This window comes from Melospiza melodia, chromosome 9, assembly GCF_035770615.1.
Source record: "Melospiza melodia melodia isolate bMelMel2 chromosome 9, bMelMel2.pri, whole genome shotgun sequence".
In the NCBI taxonomy this organism is placed as follows: domain Eukaryota; kingdom Metazoa; phylum Chordata; class Aves; order Passeriformes; family Passerellidae; genus Melospiza; species Melospiza melodia.
Window position 1 is genome coordinate 3,075,470 of NC_086202.1, and position 18,719 is coordinate 3,094,188.

An 18,719-nucleotide genomic window follows, 5' to 3' on the forward strand; every position below is an offset into this window, starting at 1 on the left:
TAACCTAGTAATTATTTCAAACTTTTGACATAAATACATTTAACAGAAGAAATAAAGAAAAAGCACTTTTCTAAATAAAAGGAGATGGATGCATTATTTTGGAACAAACCCACACGATTTAGCTTTGGTTAAAAACACATTGAGCAGATATTCAGGTTTTCTCTTGACACTGGGTTTTTATTGACTGCTTCTTGATGATATCAAAGTAAAATAAGATCCAGTATTTAAAAATATTCATTTGGTGATATTTTTAGTTGTGCAAAACTGTTGACCCAACAGCAGTTGTGCAAATATTCTGAGCTCACAGTCCTGCATGGCTGCTCTGTAAAAACCTGGGGTTTGTAGGGCAGCTCAGAGGGAGAGATAATCCTTGAGTTTATCCATAATTCCAGGGATTCCATCAGCTGGAACTACAATAACTGTCCTCAGAGGCTTCATGGGCACATCATCAAAGGACCATCTGCCACCCAGACAGGTGTCACTTTCCTCTTGCACAGAGTAGTTGAATTTCAGAAGGGCTTTCTGAACAACAGAAACAAAAGCATTCAGATTAAAATGTTTAATTAGCATGAAGGTAATTCATCATCCAAACAAAGTGAAAATAATGAATCTATCATTCCCATGCTTATTAAGAAGGGTTTTTTTCCCTCTTGAATTGTCCACCAAAAAGAACAACCAAAACATCCACTATTTGAAGTATTTCAAACAAGCATTATATTTTCACAGAATTGATATCTTTCATATTAAATTCTATAATGATTGCTACCTTTATAGTTTGGGATGAGAGAAATAACCTAGGAGGGAGGGGGAAAAAAGAAAAAATCAATGTTCTGAGGCTCTCCTGCTTTCAGGAGAGCCTCAGAGACTTGAGGCTTCTCTTGAAACTGCCTAGAGTCCTCAAAGTTAAGGAATCTGTAATAATATGAGTATAAATCAAATATTAAGGGGATGGGCACCAAATGAATCCTGAGGAGAATTTCAGAAAGCTCTTGGAAAGGTTCCAGGTGGCTGCAGCAACTGGAAGATCTGTTTATGCCTCTCCAAACAGGCAGGTGTCTGGAATGTACAGCATTTCTTTTCAGGGATATAAACCCCATACAGAAAGTCCCTTTTCATCAGCTTTCCTAGACAAAATTCCTGATCAGAAAAAGAACCTAATGAATGTTTCAAGTTCTCACACAAGTCAGATGAAGAACTCTGAGCTGAACCATCAATAGAGAACTTACCTGATTCCTTCCCTTTGAAGGAAAATTAAGATCCACTCAATATACCAAGGCTTTAAATCTCATTTTGGATGAATTAGCACACTAACTGAGTGGCTTTGCTCAAGAACAATTTGAGCACCTTTAATCCATTGCAAGTCTGGTTCTAACAGATCTTCTGGTTATAATTGTAAGGAGCAGAATGAAGGCCAGGGCAGTGGCAGGAGCAGGAAAAGGCTGCTCTCAGTTTGATATGCTCCAGGTGCTGTTTGATGGCAATCTAATTAACATTGTGTGTGATCAGGGAGGACAGACACTCAGCACTAATTTAACACACACACATTATTAAGTACAGAGAGACATTTTATTTAATACCCTACATAATGTTTAAAATGACTTTTTTTAAACACTGGAAAGACTGTTAAAAAGAAAACCATGCTCAGTTTGAGCTGGGAATTACTGGAGTTTAGATGAAAGCACACAATTAGCCTTTAATAATTAACAAAGCTGAGATAAATAAATACAAAATGGCCCTTCTACAACACAACACCCATGGACAGACACATGAGCTCCACAGGCTTCTCCCCTGCAGCTTTTCAATAACATTTTACACAGAATTCAGCTTCAGCTGTTTCAGCTGCTGTGGCAGGAACACAAAAAATCCACAACCTGCTACAACACAATTCCCTACAGCTACCAGTGAATTCCTCCACTTACATTTCTCTCACTCTCAAAAAATAAAATTACAGCCCTATCAGAGCCTCTGTCAGAATGATTACACACAGGAACCTTTGCCATTAACCACCCCATGCATGTGCAAGTCCTTTGCCCTGCAGGCACTGCCAGAAATGAAAAATAACAGCCTCTTGATAAAGGAATGATATTGTATAATGGTGGTTTTAAAGCTTTGGGAACAAAAAAAAGGAGGAAAAAAAGAAGCCATGAAAAATTCTTTGCATTTCAAAGCACATCCTAAATTTAATTTCCTGCATTTTGCCCTCACCTGATCTGGCTTGGGACCAGAATTGTGTGGCCAGGTTGCCTTAGGAAATGGGAAGTAATATTTTCATCTCAGTGTTTCACCACTTTTTATTAATGTACTTGCCCTGACTAGAATAGAGACAGGAAAGGGAAGCAAGAGCCATCTCTTAGGACCTCCATAAGTTTTTATTCTGAGCATTTTTTGCAAGTAACAGGTACCCAGAAGGGAACAGATAAATCAATACACACAAAGAGCTTGATTGCTTCTCTCTCAACACTACTCCAAAACATCCTTGATTTAATTTCAAAATATTTGTGATCACCTTGATAAAAGTTCCCCTTGAATTTAAGGAGAAACATCTCTTGTTGGTATGTAAAGAAAAAGAAGCATTTTGAATTAAATAGTGATGTTACCTCATGAAAGAATTCTTCCTCTGCATTTGCAAACATTAATTCCTCCTTTGGCTGATTCTTCCCTTCTTTCCTCTTAGAATTGCTCTTTGTGGCTTCTGTAAAGGTCTTGCTGATAAGGAGGTAATAGTGGCACTTCCCACAGGGTTTGTTTGTCCTCTGTGCCTCAGTCAGCTCCTTCCTGAAGAGGAAGAAACGTTCCCACAACTTAAATCCTAAACAAGCACACAACCAAACCTTGTCATGTAGTGACATAGAAAGGATATTCAAATTGCAGCCTATTCTCTTATGACACCTCAGAAAATCAATTTTGCAGATGCATTCCTTGCACTTAAACACACTATTTGTACTTTGAACTATAAAAACATGGATGTTTTTCCACAGCTCACAGCATAACCCTTTTTTCCCTGAATCCTGTTCATGGTAGTGTCTGTGCAATGATTCTCAGTGCAACTCTCCTTAAAAATACATCACATTATCTCTCCTTGAGGACTGTAACTGAAAGGACAGAACATACTCCTGCTCACCCTTGTGTTCAACATGTTGTCACTCCAAAACCTTGAGACAAAGAGGCTGAGATCTGAATTTGAGCTGTGACAAGTGCTGAATTGGGGTGACCTCAATCTGACTTCTAATCTCATCTCTCATGAGAGGAAAGAAGGCAAAAATGAAAGAAGAAATAAAGATGATCTCCATTCTATCACTGGTGCCTTAGCCAACAAAACTTCCTTGTTCCCTGTTCTCAGTGACACTAGAATAATGTAATGCTGTGTTTCAGTGGATTAATTTATTTACATTCACCCAGCTTTTGATATAATCCATGAATTAGCAGAGATCAAGCAGCACTTCACCTGCTTTTTCATTCCCTGAAACTAATCAAAACACTGCATATTTACATGGGTCAAAACTAATTCACCTTTTAATCCTTTCCCTCAGCCCAAATCTCCCATTCCTGAGCCAGACATTAACACAGCAACACCCAAGCTGCTAAAAGAGTCCTCATTTTTAAATTTTCCTAGATCAGATTGAAAATAATCTGCAAAACAAGGATAAACTGCAACATAGATAGAGCTATTTCTATTTCTAGATAGATGGAACAGCACATTTTCTCAGATTATATTTGCTATAGAATTTGAGAAAGTTTTGTAGGTTTATAAAGATATAAAAGTATTTTTAAAATTAACTAAAGACCATATATGAGATAATATTTTTTTTTGTTCATGCTTTACTCATATCTATAGCATCATTGTCTGAGCACTATATACATGAGAGTTCTGAAAAATATGATGAAAAATATCATTCAGCAAGAAAAAAAATAAACAAACTTACTGGAGCTGCTGGTGCATGGGCAGAGCAATCTGAGGGGGGACATTGATGAACCTCTCACTCAGGATGAGCCCCACAGGCTTGGTGCTGTCACTGAGGAGTTTGCTGAGCTGCTCCAGCACCTGCTGCTCACAGCTCTGCTCACAGTGCCTCAGGAGCAGCTCCTTGATTTGCTCAGCACACTGGGTGCCCTGCAAGCAAAGGGGGCATTTTATGTACCTGATACAACAGCTGTTTGCACAAAAAAACCCTTGAGTGTCACCTGAGCGTCACCTTGGAGGGAAATTCCTACAGGCCTGGTGGCAATTTCCCTCAGCAGCCCCTGAAGCACTGCACCATTGCTGTGAAATCATTCTCCAGCCTAAAGCTGAGGGCAAACAAAGCTTGTGAAGTGATGGAACAAGGAACTGCAGCACCACAGCAAAACTCCAAACTGCACAAGATCAAGGGGAGGAAATACAAGAGACTGACAGCTCATTTGTGCTGGAATTACTGGGCCCAGTTTTAACTCTTTGTTCCATTCTCTGCTTCACGTTTGACCCAAAAAGCTAATCCACTTCAAGTTTTATCACCCCCAAAAGCTAATCCACTTCAAGTTTTATCACCCCCAAAAGCTAATCCACTTCAAGTTTTATCACCCCAAAAAGCTAATCCACTTCAAGTTTTATCACCCCCAAAAGCTAATTCACTTCAAGTTTTATAACCCCCAAAAGCTAATCCACTTCAAATTTTTTCACCCCAAAAAGCTAATCCACTTCAAGTTTTATCACCCCCAAAAGCTAATCCACTTCAAATTTTTTCACCCCAAAAAGCTAAGCCACTTCAAGTTTTATCACCCCAAAAAGCTAATCCACTTCAAGTTCTATAACCCCCAAAAGCTAAGCCACTTCAAGTTTTATCACCCCCAAAAGCTAATCCACTTCAAGTTTTATAACCCCCAAAAGCTAATCCACTTCAAATTTTTTCACCCCAAAAAGCTAATCCACTTCAAGTTTTATAACCCCCAAAAGCTAAGCCACTTAAAATTTTTTCACCCCAAAAAGCTAAGCCACTTCAAGTTTTATCACCCCAAAAAGCTAATCCACTTCAAGTTTTATCACCCCAGTCCTCCAGAGTGGAATTCCAAATCCTGTCCAGCTGTCCAGACCTGTTACACAGGATGCAGTCTCATTTATTACTGATGGTAATATTTATAAGCAGCTGTTACTGAGGAATACCAACCTTCCTTTCTGTCAAGTTCAAGCAGCTTATAAAACCAAAAACTTCATCATCATCTTCTTCATCATCAGAACTGTCTTCCTGCACTTCTGCTTGCTGTTGGATGAAAGGAAAAGCAACAGCTCATACTGACATTCTATTTCCAGTCTGTAGAAAAAGATGTTTTTCTTTCCAGGTGATGTCAGCAGATGAAAAGCACAGAGGAATCTGTACAAACACACACTGCACATTGTGCTGCACCCCTGAACACCTCAGTGTGCTCAGAGGCAGCTTTAGGGGCCAGGCCATGCACCTCCCACAGCAGAGTCCTCTGAAAGGCACTGAAGGTTGATAGCTCACATTTGATAAGCAGCATCTCAGCCCAGGGAATGGCAGTATCTTAAACAAAACCAATTTCCTTCAGTTTCTGATGCAGTAAACCTGGAGTGTCTTGACAAGCACAGAGCAATAAAGCTTTGATAGGGAGTGGGACAAGGAGCTGTGTCTTTGTAGGAAAGTCACAAACTCCTGTTTCCTATGGAGATGGTGACAAACCTCTCCATTGCATTTTCAGCATTACCACACTGAAATTCAGGGAGGGAAAAGCTTTCCATGTGTAAAAAGAAACCAGCAATAACAACACAGCAAATTCATTCTTTGCTTGAAAGTAGGCATGGAAAATTTCAGTTCCCATAGAAAAATTATTCTTAAAGCAGAAAGAGCAAGAAAGCACACAATAACAGACAGAATCCCCTTCTGAAATACAGAAATAATGTCATTTTAACAAAAAAAAAAGCATTGTACTTCAATTACTAATATCATATCTGTCTTACCTTGATAATACTCCCAATATGGTTCTGTTGTATTAATATATCAGTTAATTCAGCAGTGTTAACAGGAGCTTTTAGAAACAACTGGAAGACAGGAAGCAAGTATTAAATTTCAGGCACTGAGGGTAAATCCTGGACCACTTAATAGAAAATAAAGTGAGATTTTTATTTATCTTCCTTCATTATAATACTGCAAAAACTAGCAATCAGCTGCTGGAGGTGCTTGCTCCTGCACCTTGCACATGCTGGTATTTTCACACTGGTACCCTCTGGAGTTTGGTATGATCTGAAAGCTGTGGCTATTCCATCCCTGGAAGTGCCCAAGGGCAGGCTGGAGGGAGCTTGGAGCAATCTGGGACAGTGGAAGGTGTCCCTGGCCATGGCAGGGGTGGCACTGGATGGGCTTTTAAAGTCCCTTCAGACCCAAACTGCTCTGGGATTATCTAATAAAGGAAAGAAAGTAATATATAAAAGCTATAAATCAATACAGAGAATGTGAAGTGATGCCTTTGCACAACTCCTTAGATATTATTTATCAATGGACATATGAACCAAGCTGACAAGTAGCCACAGTACCTGCTGTAGTAACTTCTTTATCCCATTATAGTCATTGTCTGATATGGAATGTGCTTCAAATTCAACATTCACTTCCTGTGGAGCAAAACAGAGAATATCACACACACTTGGCAGAGGTCATATCAGAACAAAGCTAAACTGTAAGAAACTTGAAGGCAATAATGGCAAAGAGCAGAAACAGAACTTATTTCCACCTTGCAGTAATCTCAGCAGTTGTTATCATTTCTCCTGTGAGCTTTAGAGAACATTTCTGAAAGTAACTTTTTAAAACTGACCCACCAATGGTGTCATGAACAAACCTTTAATGCTTTGCTCCTGCCATCTGGTTCACACAATTACAGCTGTTGTAGCCACAGAGCCTTCCTGGAGAGAGGCTGACCCAGGCAGTTAAACCCTGGCAACTTCAGCACTGGGGTCTAACACCTTACCTGCAGATTGCTGCAGACATTTAAATAATTACACCCAAACCCACACTTCTGCTATTTCCCCAAATCCTCCTGGCATCATTAACCCCACTGTGGAACTCTGCAAATGATGAGACCCAAGCACTGCAGCAGCCACAGTGGGAACTGCTGCTTCTCCTTCCAGAACAAATGCTGTGTGTCTACCAACATTCTTATTGGTATTCAAAATTAAAAATCACACCTGCCAAGGTTAATCTACTTCAAGATTACTCAACTTTTAATTGCCAGTTTCAATTACACCTCCTGAGTAACCTCAACAACTCAGCCTCACTTTTGCCACCGTTCAGCCCCAGAACTCTCTCCAATCTCACTCTGAGGTCATGGCTTTTGCTGTCCACTGGAAGAACTGTGTTAAAGTCTTGTTCGCAATGTAGAAAACAGTTGGAAGCCTTGGAAGCCAATAAAATTCAGAAGACAGTGGCACAGGCTGCCCCTGGATCCCTGCAAGTGTCCAAGGCCAGGCTGGACATGGCTTGGAAAACCCTGCGATAGTGCAAGGTGTCCCTGCCTTGGCAGCAGGTGAAACTGGATGGGCTTTAATGTCCTTTCCAAACCAAACTATTCTGGGATTCTACAATAAAAGGAAGCAAATTTATTTTTACAATAATAAACCATAGCAGAAAATAATAAAAGAGTCAAAGCCCTGTGCTGACAGCACCATTTCCAAGCAGCCACCTCCATCCCCACACCTGAGTGGGCACACCAAGGGCTGCGGGCTGTACAGCTGAGACCTCTGGGCCCCAACACTTGGAAAACAGCTAAAAAAGTCAAAAACTTTCAACAACAACACAGTGAACACACTTTGGATCTCCGGCCCACAGGCACGTGCTCCCTGCGCTGCCACAGGACACGCACCCAGCACCCGCTGGGCCTGGCGGGGCCCTTCCCCAATATAGTGTTTTCAGGGAACCCCCGATGAGGGGAGAAAAATGAGGCATCTGATTCCATGCTATCAGAAAGCTAATTAATTATTTTATCATACTACATTATTCTATACTATATTACATTACCTCTAAACTGAATTTGCCAAGCACTCAACTCTGCACACACTGCACAGAACTCGTGACTGTCGCCCTCAGTCCCGACACACACACACACACCTGGCCCTGACAGGCCAAGGAAACAAAACACCATCACTTTGGGTAAACAATCTCCATATTGCATTCTACTTTTGCACAAACACAGGCACTGCAAATGATAAGAATTGTTTTTCCTTTCTCTGAGGTTCAGAGAATGTGAAACCCAGAAATATTCTTGGGAAGAATTGTGCCTTGCTTTTCTCTGTGAAGAGAAATGTGGCGACACCCGAACACCCCCTGACACCCTTCCCAAGCCCTTCCTGAGCATCCCCCGACAGTCCCGAATATCCCCTGACAGCAAGCCCTTCCCGAATATCCCCTGACAACAATCCCGTCCCAATCCCTTCCCGAATATCCCCTGACAAAATCCCTTCCCAATTCAATCCCGAACATCCCTGCCAACCCCACCCGTACCGGAGCCGTGCGGGGCCGGTCCCGCTCACCTCAGCGATGGGCTCGTCCGAGTCGGAGCACGCCGAGCTCTCGGAGCCGCTGTCGGAGCCCTCGGAGCTGCCGGAGCCGCTGTGGGAGCCCTGCTCCCCGGCGGGGCCCCGCGCCCGGCGCTTGGCCGGCGTGGCCATGGGCACGGAGGGGCGGTGTGGCCGCGGGATGTCGCTGAATGTCGCTGAATGTCGCCGAAAGTCGCGATGGAGAGCGGCAGGCAGCGCCCGCTGAGCGCGGAGCAGCCGCGGAGCCTGAAGGGGGAGGCGCGGACGGCCTCTGTCCCCGTGAACCCGGATTTCCTCTCGGTGCTGTGGTGTCACTTCCTTGCGAAGGGAATTCCTTACAGGAATGGCTGTCAGGGTGTAAATCCGCCTGCCCAGGGCGGTTTGGAGTCCCCGTCCCTGCAGGAAGGGCTGGAGGTGGCTCCAGGGCTGGGGACGCGGTGGGGATCGGGCTCTGCTCGGGCTCGGTGACCTTGGCGGCTTCCTCAGCCTCAGGGACCCTGTGCTTTAAAAGTGTCTGAGCATCTCCAACAGCAGCAAAAATTACTGTAAGTAAAAACTGCCAATTAAAGCAGGAATCAGGCTGCTCGCTCTAGAAATCGTGTCCCGGGTTCCCCCGACCCAAAGTCCCTGGATAATTCCAGATAAATCACAGAGAACGGTGACAGGGACAGCGCAGTAAGCACAACGTGATTCTGGGCTTTATGAAAATGCCAGTCGGGAAAACGCGTTCAGATGCCCTAAACACTGAAGGAATGCTCATTAATGATCAAGTTACATGCAACGTGTTCCGTTGAACGCTTTGTGTCTAATTAATGAAGAAATGAACTGTTAATGAGGCCGTGGAAAGAAGAGCATTGGGCACTCGCTGTTGCCTGCCAGGGGAAATGCAAGGCACAGAGCCCTGGGATGTAACTCCAGCTTTATAAACGTGCTTCAAGTAGGCTCAAATTTTCATCTTCCCTTTAAAGCCTCAAACGCATCTGTGGGGGTTTTTATTTTGTTTTGGTTTGGGGGTTTTGTTTGTTTGTTTTTCTGGTTTTGTTATTTTGTTTTGTTTTTTTAAGGCTGTGTTTGCTCTGGGAGCAATTAGCTCCTTGCCAAAATTCTAATACTGATATCCAGGGAAAGAATTTACAGGAAGATTGAATTTTCCTATGTGTGGGATCTGTCAGGAAAATACCACACTGGTAATTGGGGTAAATATGCACTTAGAGAGTGGATTTCTCTCTAAAAATTGTATTATTTGTGTATTTGCTTATGTTTTGTGACTTTGAGTTTAGCACAAAGCTTGTAAGGAACTGAGAAACCTCATCTTCCATTTTTATGGCAGAATAGATGTTTTCAGTCCTGCCTTGTTCCCTAGACTATCAGAGGAGACATATGAAAATTATCTATGTTACTATAGATGTATAAATGTGTGCATATAGACACATATATTAAATTAAATCAATCTTTGCATGCTCATTTTGCTGAGCAGAGGCTGCATGGAAATTAATAGAATAAATAATCTTTTTGTAGATAGGAGCTGATTCAATTGCAGAACGTGCTGGCATTGTAGGAGCTGCTACTGCTTTTACAAAATATTCTTTCAAATGTGTTCCCCTTGATGAGTTTAGCAGAGCCTCTCCTTTGAGCAGTGTTATCTAAAGGCAGCATATTCTTTTCTGTCCTTATCAGGGTGGGTGTTCCTGCCTGGAGAATGCACAAATAGCTGTTTACTCCTTGTGTAAGAGCAGTACAACTGCTAGCAACCCACTCCTTGGAGCTGCTAAAGTCACTGTTAGAGTCCAAAACTCCTCCAAAAATTAGATACAATTAAGATAAATTCCATTCTTGTGTTTCAGGGTTCTCCTGTGCCTCCTTGGTGAACAATGAAGGTTCTGCTGCTGAAGGATCCCAAAGACAAAGATTCAGGACCAGATCCTTATATTGAAGTGAGTAAACGTTGAGAAAACTAAAAAAAAAAGTGTCACTTCTTTATTAAATGTGAATGCAATTGTTTCAAGTCAAACAATAAAAATTAGGAGTGTCTTTCTGAAATTATGCTGAGAGAAAAAGTATCTTGGAAAATAGCCCTTCCTGCCAAAAATTGTATTAATTATGGGACATTTGTACTGAATTCATTGTGAAGCTCTCAGCAAAGTACTGATATTGAACCAGCCTCATTTGAATTAATTAGTATTGATTATGTTTATTTGGACAGAATAAGGATAACAGAAATTCTTTGTGTTTTTATGGGAATGTGATGTGAAATAGAGCTTACCTGTTGCTGGGGTCCCTTCTGCTCCTGCCCTTGGTCCTGTGAGTAAATCTCACTGATAAGAGGAAGAATTCCTGATAAAGGAGGATTATTTCTTCAGAAGAAACCTACTGACAGAATTACAGACATGCACAGGGATGTTCACAGGACTGGGTGGGCACTTGGGGGCTTCAGAGTTTTGTGCTGGTGTCTCCTGTACCTCAGAAGGTCCCACAGCTGATTGTTTAATTAAATCTTGTAATAATAAATAACTAACAAATTCAAACTAGATTTACCAGGGAAAGGAAATAAAATGCCTTTTTATTTTGCTTTAACAAAGAGAAATGCTTGTGCTGACTTAGTCAGCTCTTTGAAAAAGCAAAAATGCTGTTTGGAATTTATTTCAAGAGCTGCAAACCTTTTCTTGATAGGAATTAGGATCATACAACTTGGAAGCAACGTTGATCCCAGCTTTGTCATTTGAATTCACCTCTCTTGACAGCTTATTTGAGAAGGTAAGTTTGAAATTCTTTCAGTTGTTTTATCTCCAACAGGATTTGGTTGCCAAGATCCCATTTAACCATTCTCTGTGTGGTACAAATAATTCTCTGGTTGTACACTAAATTTCATGTACAACATCAAGGACCTTTGCCCTTGCTTGTTAAAGAATTAAATTGTTCAAACAGAATTCACATTTAAATTGTGAATTGTCACAACTGTTGGGGCATTTCTGGCAGTTATTGAAGCTGTTCTGGTTGCCACAAGGTTATAAATAATTGATCAGCTGATTTTTAAAATTAATTTATAATTAATTTTTTTTTTTTTACTTCTTAAATTTACTGTTTCTAAATAGCTTTCCCATCCAGAGTGCTATGGAGGCCTGGTTTTTACCAGCCCAAGAGCATTAGAAGCCATCAAGATATGTTTAAAAGAGAAAAGTAAAAAAGAGGGTAAGTACATATTGATATTCCTTGGTCTTTTTCTCCCAGCATCTTCTAAAGTTTGGATTTTAATGAATTTTATTTCACCCACCAGTAGATATTTGGAGCATGTTTTTTTTTGAAAAAACCTGAATTTCATAATCCTTTTAGAATCATAAAGGGTTTATGCTACCCTGAGCTTTTAAGGGTTGTGTTTTCCACACTGAAAAATGAAGGGAAGGAGCTTTTGGTGCAAGTTAGCAATTAGTGAGAGCTTTGCCAGCCCTGGTTCTCTCTTGCAGAAGGAATATTTTCTGCTGCAGTGCCTGGTTGATTGCTGACTGCTTTCCTCCTTAAAGAGAAGATCATCTCACAAAAACTGGCCATCACTTCTGTGCCTGTGTAATTCCTATGAAATGCTGCAGAAAAAGGGAGCTCTCTCTCTCTTGGATAAGAAATTTCTCAAGTGAATTCATTATTAGCTAAAAAATGAAGAAGTGCTGAGGCATCCAAGGCAGGAGATGAGGAGTGAGGAAGAATCCTGCTAAATAGAAATACCCATCACAATGAAATGCCAAATCCTTCTAAACTCTTCCAAATTCTTATCTTGGGTGATTCTGGCATGGAGTTTCTACTTTACCTGCTCCATTTTTGGGCTGTGGACAAATCAATGTCCTGTGAGTAAGGTTACACCTTTGAGTAAGCAGTAAATGCACTGAGACCCTCAGCTATTGTAGCATTTGTAGCAGTAGAGAACAATATATTAAGATTTTTAGGTCAGAAAGTATCTCTAAATTCCATCCCTAACCTTGATTAGGACTTTTGGAAAATAAATATTTTAATAATAAAAATGAGTTTTTATAACTCTGTAGTTCTTATTTGGGTTCCTCTCAATGGCATTAAATCCTTGAGTTTTTTACTTCTGATTTTTATTTCTACTGTTGTGGTTTGTGTTTCTTTTTTCACCCCAGTAGTCCCAGAAAAAACTCAGTGTCCTGTGCTGCTCTGATTAAAACAAGACAATAAAAAACTTGGGGTATCTATTTTTGATCCTGTAGGATTTGTACATCCAGATTTGCTGAATGTGTAGTGGAATTTTAGCTATTATTATAATTTTGCTGTATTTGTGGATTAAACAAAAGCCCAAAAAGTCATTTATCATTCACATTCTGTTGCCATGTGCTTAAATTCCATTTAATTTAGTATAATTTAATGTTTTTCAGCCTGGTCAAAATCTCTTAAACAAATGTGGAATATCAAACCAACATATGTGGTAGGAAAAGCTACAGCTTCTTTAGGTAAGCTGGGGTTTAAAAAAAGAAAAATTGGCTAAATCTGACTTGTAAGTACAATCTTTGGAGGAAGAGCTGTTATTCAATGGTGCTGAGAAAGAAATTTAAGTTTTAAAGTGGTTAATTTGGAAGAGAGGTAATTATGTAAACATTGGAATTATCCATGCTCCAGCCAAGGATATCCATGGATCTGATCCAGCCTCTGGATTTCTGCTCCTTCTGTTGTAATCTGATGGCCACTGCTTGAAAAATTGGGTCAAAACAGGAAAAAAACCCCCTTTGTTCTTAATTTGAATGTGGTTTTGTCATTACTTTTGGAATTGAAATTGGATGAAAGGGATTCTAACCTTGCAGAATTTATTTGTACACAAATTATTTGTGTGCCTCCCTTTCCATCCCAGGGTTCTGTGGCAGGAAATCTGAATTGTTCTCATTGTTTGCCATGGTTTTCTCTTTGCTGCTTTTGGTTCTGCAGGAAATCTGAATTGTTCTCATTGTTTGCCATGGTTTTGTCTTTGCTGCTTTTGGTTCTAGTGGAAGAAATTGGTCTTGTTCCACAAGGAGAAATGGCTGGAAATGCTGAGAAATTAGCTGAATATATTTGTTCAAGTAAGTGATTAAAATGTTGGAGTTAAATTAAAGTAATCCGAAGTAAATTAAGGTCCCTTCCATCATTTCAGAATTTCCTTGAGGCAAAATCAAGTGCACTGTGAGACAAAAATACTTCAAAATGCATTTACAAGATATTAATCTACATGTAATCTTAGACCCTCTAGTTAATTAATAAATACTATATGAACCAGCAGGAAAAGTTGATTTTTACTGGAAGATCAGAGCTGTAATGACTGGAAATTGCTGCTAAATGAGAAGATTTGATTGCTGGTTTGATTCCCCAAAATTACCCTGTGGTTTCAGAGGGATCTGGTTCTCAGCACCAAAACTGAGTGGTTTTGAAGAAATTAAATTGATGCTTTAAGTTTTGTTTGACCATTTTGTTATGGTTAAATCTGTAACTCTTAGCCTATTATCAGATTATTGGGGAATTTTAAAAAAGTCTGTTTGCTGACTTCTGTTCTTACTCCAAGTTGTTAAAATTTCCAGTAGCAATAAGGAAGATTTTTAGACTTAGGAGCTGTTTATTTTTTGAGTGGATGGCTCAGTAGGAGCAGTGAAAAAAGAGTTTTTGTGCAGATGTGAGGCTGCTGAGCAAAGCCTGCCCAGTAGCAGAGATTTACAGGGAAAAGAAAAATGGGATGGGAGCTGGAAAGGATTGGTTTTGCTGGGCACACTGCTCTCTAATTCACTGGCACATAAAATACTTCAGCTCTAGGGAATATTTAATGGTAAAAATGGAAGTTGGCAGCACAAGATCAAATAATAAATTCTGAAAATTAAAAATGCAACGCGAATACGTTGTGAGTGAAGAATAACCCATCTCCTCTCTTCTAACAGCAAATGTGTTAAAGCAAAGAAAGGGTTCAGCTGATTCTTAGCGCTGCAAAATCTACTTCTGGCAGTGAATTAATATTTGCTGGGATTTTTTCAAGCAGAAAGACAAGAGAAATACCTGTTTATTGTGTTGTAGGAAGGTGAAAAAAATTACCCAAGCAGTGAATTTCAGTCACTGGAGCCTGTTTGTTGTTGAGACATAGAAATATCCTCCAGAATTTATTGGGCTCTGCATATTTAAATGCTCTCAGCTGATCAAGAGCTTTAGAACAACCTTGGAAGTACAGATTAAATTATCTCATGTTCCCTGTTATGTATAAATTAATTTCTGTTTGTGCATGAAGAAGTAAATGAAAAGAATAGCTCTGAATTTCCTGTATCTTGAGAGGTTATTGCCAGAATAAAAACAAAAGCTGAAATAATGAGATTTTTTTTGTCACCACCTTTTGTGCTTTGGTACCCAATTCAGTTTAAGGAATGGGAAATGAAGGAATTTACTCTTCTCAAGGCAAATATTTGGCTACAGAAGCAGGAGATCCCAGTCCTTGTTGTGTGGTTCAGGCCTACCAAGGAGTTTTTCTGTACCAAAAGAATTGGTGTTTGCTTACAGGTATCACACTGACACTTCAAATAACTGCCATGACTTGCAGGAGAATTGATTCTGGAACATTCCAATTTCATCTAATTTTAAAATCTTTTTTACATTCTGAGCCAAGTTCATTCTTCCTCTAATTTTTAATTTTAATTTAAGAATATCTGGTTTCTAAAGAAACCTCAGAGTGGAGTCAGAACACTCAGGTGTGTCTGGGTTGACTCCTACAGGGGTCTTTCCATTTGATTTTCACCCTGCTGCCCTTCTTTTAATCCCTGAAGAATGTCTGCTTGCATGAACCAACAATCTCCTTCCAGCACTTAAAAACATTTCTTCTCCAGTAGTTGTCTCTATAAAATGTATTAACAAATCTGAATTAGTCATAAAATAATTTCATTTCTTTGGAAAGCTGAATGCAAAGCTGTATCAATCTGTGTAGAATTTAATATTGACATTTTCTCTGTGTTTCTCATCTATAGAAAAGGCAAAAGCTGTGCAAAGCAAGTCTGCTGTTAAATTCCTAATTTGACAAAAGCAAGTGAGGATATCCACTCCCACCCCAGCACTGCAACCAGAATCCTTTTTCCTTGGGGAATTAAGAAAATGGAATTGCAGATAGACCAAAACTTTCCAGCACAGTATTGTCCTTTCTTTGTCTGCCTGAGTATTCTTTTGTGGAGAGCTCTGTCATTTATTGAGTGGGACAGATTTGAAATATCCAATTGAGGCAGGTTGTGCTGAGGAGGAGATAAAGTGCATTTCTGTTCCCCTTGCCCTTGTGCAAAGAAAGTTATCTTTTTAGCCAATATTCATATTCTAGTTATGGAATATTTTTAATGTTCCTGCTAAGTAGCCTGTCCTGTGAATTGGGGCTGCAGATGTTTTCAGTTACCTCCGAGCTGTGTCTGTAGTGAGGCATTTGATAAATCAGCATTTGATGCCTTTAAAATGTATTAAATCACATTTACTCTTTATTAAAGGCCTGAGTTAATTAAAGTTCTTGTTTGTGTGTTTACAGGAGAGAAACCCAATTCCTCAGCTCTCCTGTTTCCTTGTGGAGCCCTGAAAAGAGAAGTACTTCCTACAGTGCTTAGAGAAAAAGGTTGAACTTCCCCTGGAGACCCATTTTAATTAGTCAGTGATGAGAAAAGTTGTATCTAAAGCTTGTGAACCAAATTGGAAGAAGTAAAAGTGGAACTTGCTGAGGAGAGGACAGGAGTAAACACCGGGAGCTTGGCTGGCTGCCCACAGCTCAGGGACCTGCAAATCCTCCACAGAACTTTCATGTGTCTTTTTAGCTAAAATAGTTACACTTCAGTGCAGTTAGGATGTTGTGAGTGCTGAACTGAAATAATAGAAATTAATGAATGAATTAATGTCCTGATTGCAGGCATAGCCCTGGAAAGCCTCACAGTTTATCAAACAGCCCAGCACCCTGATCTGCAGGAATCTTTGAGCAGTTACTTCTCCCAGCAGGTACTGGACACTGAGGTGCTTTGGGATTTTCTGAGGGAGGTGGCAATGCCTCCCAGAATATTCCTGTTTTCAAAGTAGTGTAACTGAAATATCACTGGGCATCTTTGCTGTGAATCACAAATCAGAATCCAGGAGTAATCTGCCCTACATAGTTTGTGTAACAATAATCATTGCTTTTCATTTTTCAGTATTGGCTTTCTGGTTTTTCATGTTAGGAGCCTCCATCATAGAATTGCAGAATCATGGAATGGTTTGGGTGGGAAGGGAACTTAAAGCTCATCCAGTGTCACCCTTGCCATGGCAGGGACACCTCCCACTGTCCCAGGCTGCTCCAAACCCAAATGTCCAACCTGGCCTTGGGCACTGCCAGGGATCCAGGGGCAGCCACAGCTGCTCTGGGCACAATTCCTAATTCCCAAAATCCCATCCACCCCTGCCCTCTGGGCTAAAGCCATTCCCTGTGTGCTGTGCCCATGTGCCAAGGCACTGCTGGAGTGAGCTGTGCCAACCTCTGCTTCTTTCACCCAGGGGATCCCTGCCAGCATCGTGTTCTTCAGCCCCTCTGGTGTCACATTCTGCCTCCAGCACATCCAGAAGCTTTCAGGGGATTTGATCAACCAAGTCAAGGTATCTTCTCTTACAAATGGTGGAATATGAGAGGCAGTAAATTTGGGGTGGGCAAATGAGATACAAAGGCTGTTTCAACCACTGCAAACCTTATCTTTGGTTTGTGTTTATTCCTCTGAAGAAAACCCCAGTTTATAACAAATACAAATGATATTATATAGATTTATAGAATTCCAGAAAGGGTTGGGTTGGAAGGGACTTTAAAACCCATCTTGTTGCACCCCATTGCCATGGGCAGGGACACCTTCCACTGCACCAGGTTGCTCCAGCCCCATCCAAGCTGGCCTTGGGTGGATTTTAAAAACAAAATTGTTCTCCCCAACCAATTTCCCCATCTCCATTGGGATAGACTTCATTTTCCTTGAGTGATGCCATGGTGTGAGGAGTTGTTGCTTGCACCAGGCTGCAGCTGATTAAAATTCCTCTCACTTCGCCCTGTTCTGTGGGGCTCGGAGCTTTCAGCGTTTGTAATGTTGAGATAAATACTCATGTCCCCGAGTCACTGCTGAGCAGCTCCATTGCTGGGTGCCTGTTAATGCTGCCAATCCCCATGCTGGGCTGCAGAGCTGAGCCCTGACAGTGCAGTGCTGTCCCTGCAGTTTGCTGCCATCGGCCCCAGCACGGCGAAGGCGCTGCGAGACGCTGGCATCGCCGTGAGCTGCACCGCAGGGAGCCCCACGGCCCAGGACCTGGCTGCTGCCGTGCACACAGCCCTGCAGCCCCACAACTGCTGCCTCTGACAGCCCAGCCTGCCCAGCAGGGCACTCCAGGAGGGCTTTTCCAACCTGCAGACCCGTGGGTGTTGGGATTATGAAGCACTGTCCTGGTCAGGGATGGCTGTGAGAAGGTTACACTGAAGTATCTTAAGAAATCTGGGATCTGTCCATCATCCTTAAAGCATCCAGCTCTTCCCTTTCCTCCTGTGTGCACTGTGAATATTTTATCCTTGAAAAGCAGCTGTGAATACTGAGAAACTGCAATCAGCCCCAGACCTCACCTCAGGTATCCCCCAGCACACAGCTCAGGTTGGATTTCTCTGTATGATCAGTTTTACTTGCACATCTTTTGTAGGAAAAACCCCCCTATTCCAATGAAGTATTTTCTTTTGTAAACTTGTTTGCTTGTTGTTCTACTTGTTTTCAACTATTTGTATAAAAATGTGAATTGGAGATTCTTTGTGGAACAGGAGAATTCTTGCTGTGAAGTTGCTGCTGTCAGTTCAGGTCAGCTGTTGCCCCTTGTTACCCAACCAGGGTGTTCAAAATTAGCTTTTGGTTTCTGTTCCTGTAATGAAGGATTTATTAACAGGGAAATAAACTGGCTTATCAGAGTTAATAATGGTGTTAGAGTTGTCTGTTCCGGATGTGGTTTATGCTTTAATTGTTTATCTCTGGAAGGGGAAAAATAATCCTATTTAGCACTAACGCTCCCTCCAGCTAATGCCAAGGGCTTCACAGGAGATTTGAATCATAATATATTCATTTATAATCCTCCTGAAAGTCATTTGTGCTGTTAGCACAGTGCTGAGGTTCCTGCAATAACAGAGAAAGCCTCGTTTGCTGCACACTTCAGGTCAAGTCTGAGGATGGGTCCTGAATTTCCATCCATG

The 18,719-nt window shown here is 41.1% G+C and overlaps 2 protein-coding genes across 3 annotated transcripts; one reads left to right on the top strand and one right to left on the bottom strand.

The window, feature by feature from the left end:
- Positions 1-156: 156 nt before the first annotated feature.
- BCCIP (BRCA2 and CDKN1A interacting protein) lies at positions 157-8,773 on the bottom strand. Its single transcript, XM_063163009.1, has 7 exons — positions 8,510-8,773; positions 6,524-6,598; positions 5,951-6,031; positions 5,142-5,234; positions 3,924-4,111; positions 2,598-2,775; positions 157-522 (listed from the first exon to the last, which is right to left on the bottom strand). The coding sequence occupies exons 1-7, from the start codon at positions 8,645-8,647 to the stop codon at positions 352-354; spliced, it is 924 nt and encodes a 307-aa protein (XP_063019079.1). The 5' UTR covers positions 8,648-8,773; the 3' UTR covers positions 157-351.
- A 56-nt stretch (positions 8,774-8,829) lies between these two features.
- UROS (uroporphyrinogen III synthase) lies at positions 8,830-18,448 on the top strand. Of its 2 annotated transcripts, XM_063163013.1 has the most exons (10): positions 8,830-9,060; positions 10,360-10,449; positions 11,186-11,269; positions 11,608-11,704; positions 12,898-12,972; positions 13,501-13,575; positions 16,026-16,109; positions 16,398-16,483; positions 17,012-17,110; positions 17,710-18,448. In XM_063163013.1, exons 2-10 carry the CDS (start codon positions 10,387-10,389, stop codon positions 17,848-17,850), a joined length of 804 nt encoding a protein of 267 aa, XP_063019083.1. In that variant the 5' UTR covers positions 8,830-9,060; positions 10,360-10,386; the 3' UTR covers positions 17,851-18,448. The 2 variants fall into 2 exon arrangements, with proteins under 2 accessions (XP_063019083.1, XP_063019084.1); XM_063163014.1 differs by lacking the exon at positions 12,898-12,972.
- The last annotated feature ends 271 nt before the right edge of the window (positions 18,449-18,719 follow it).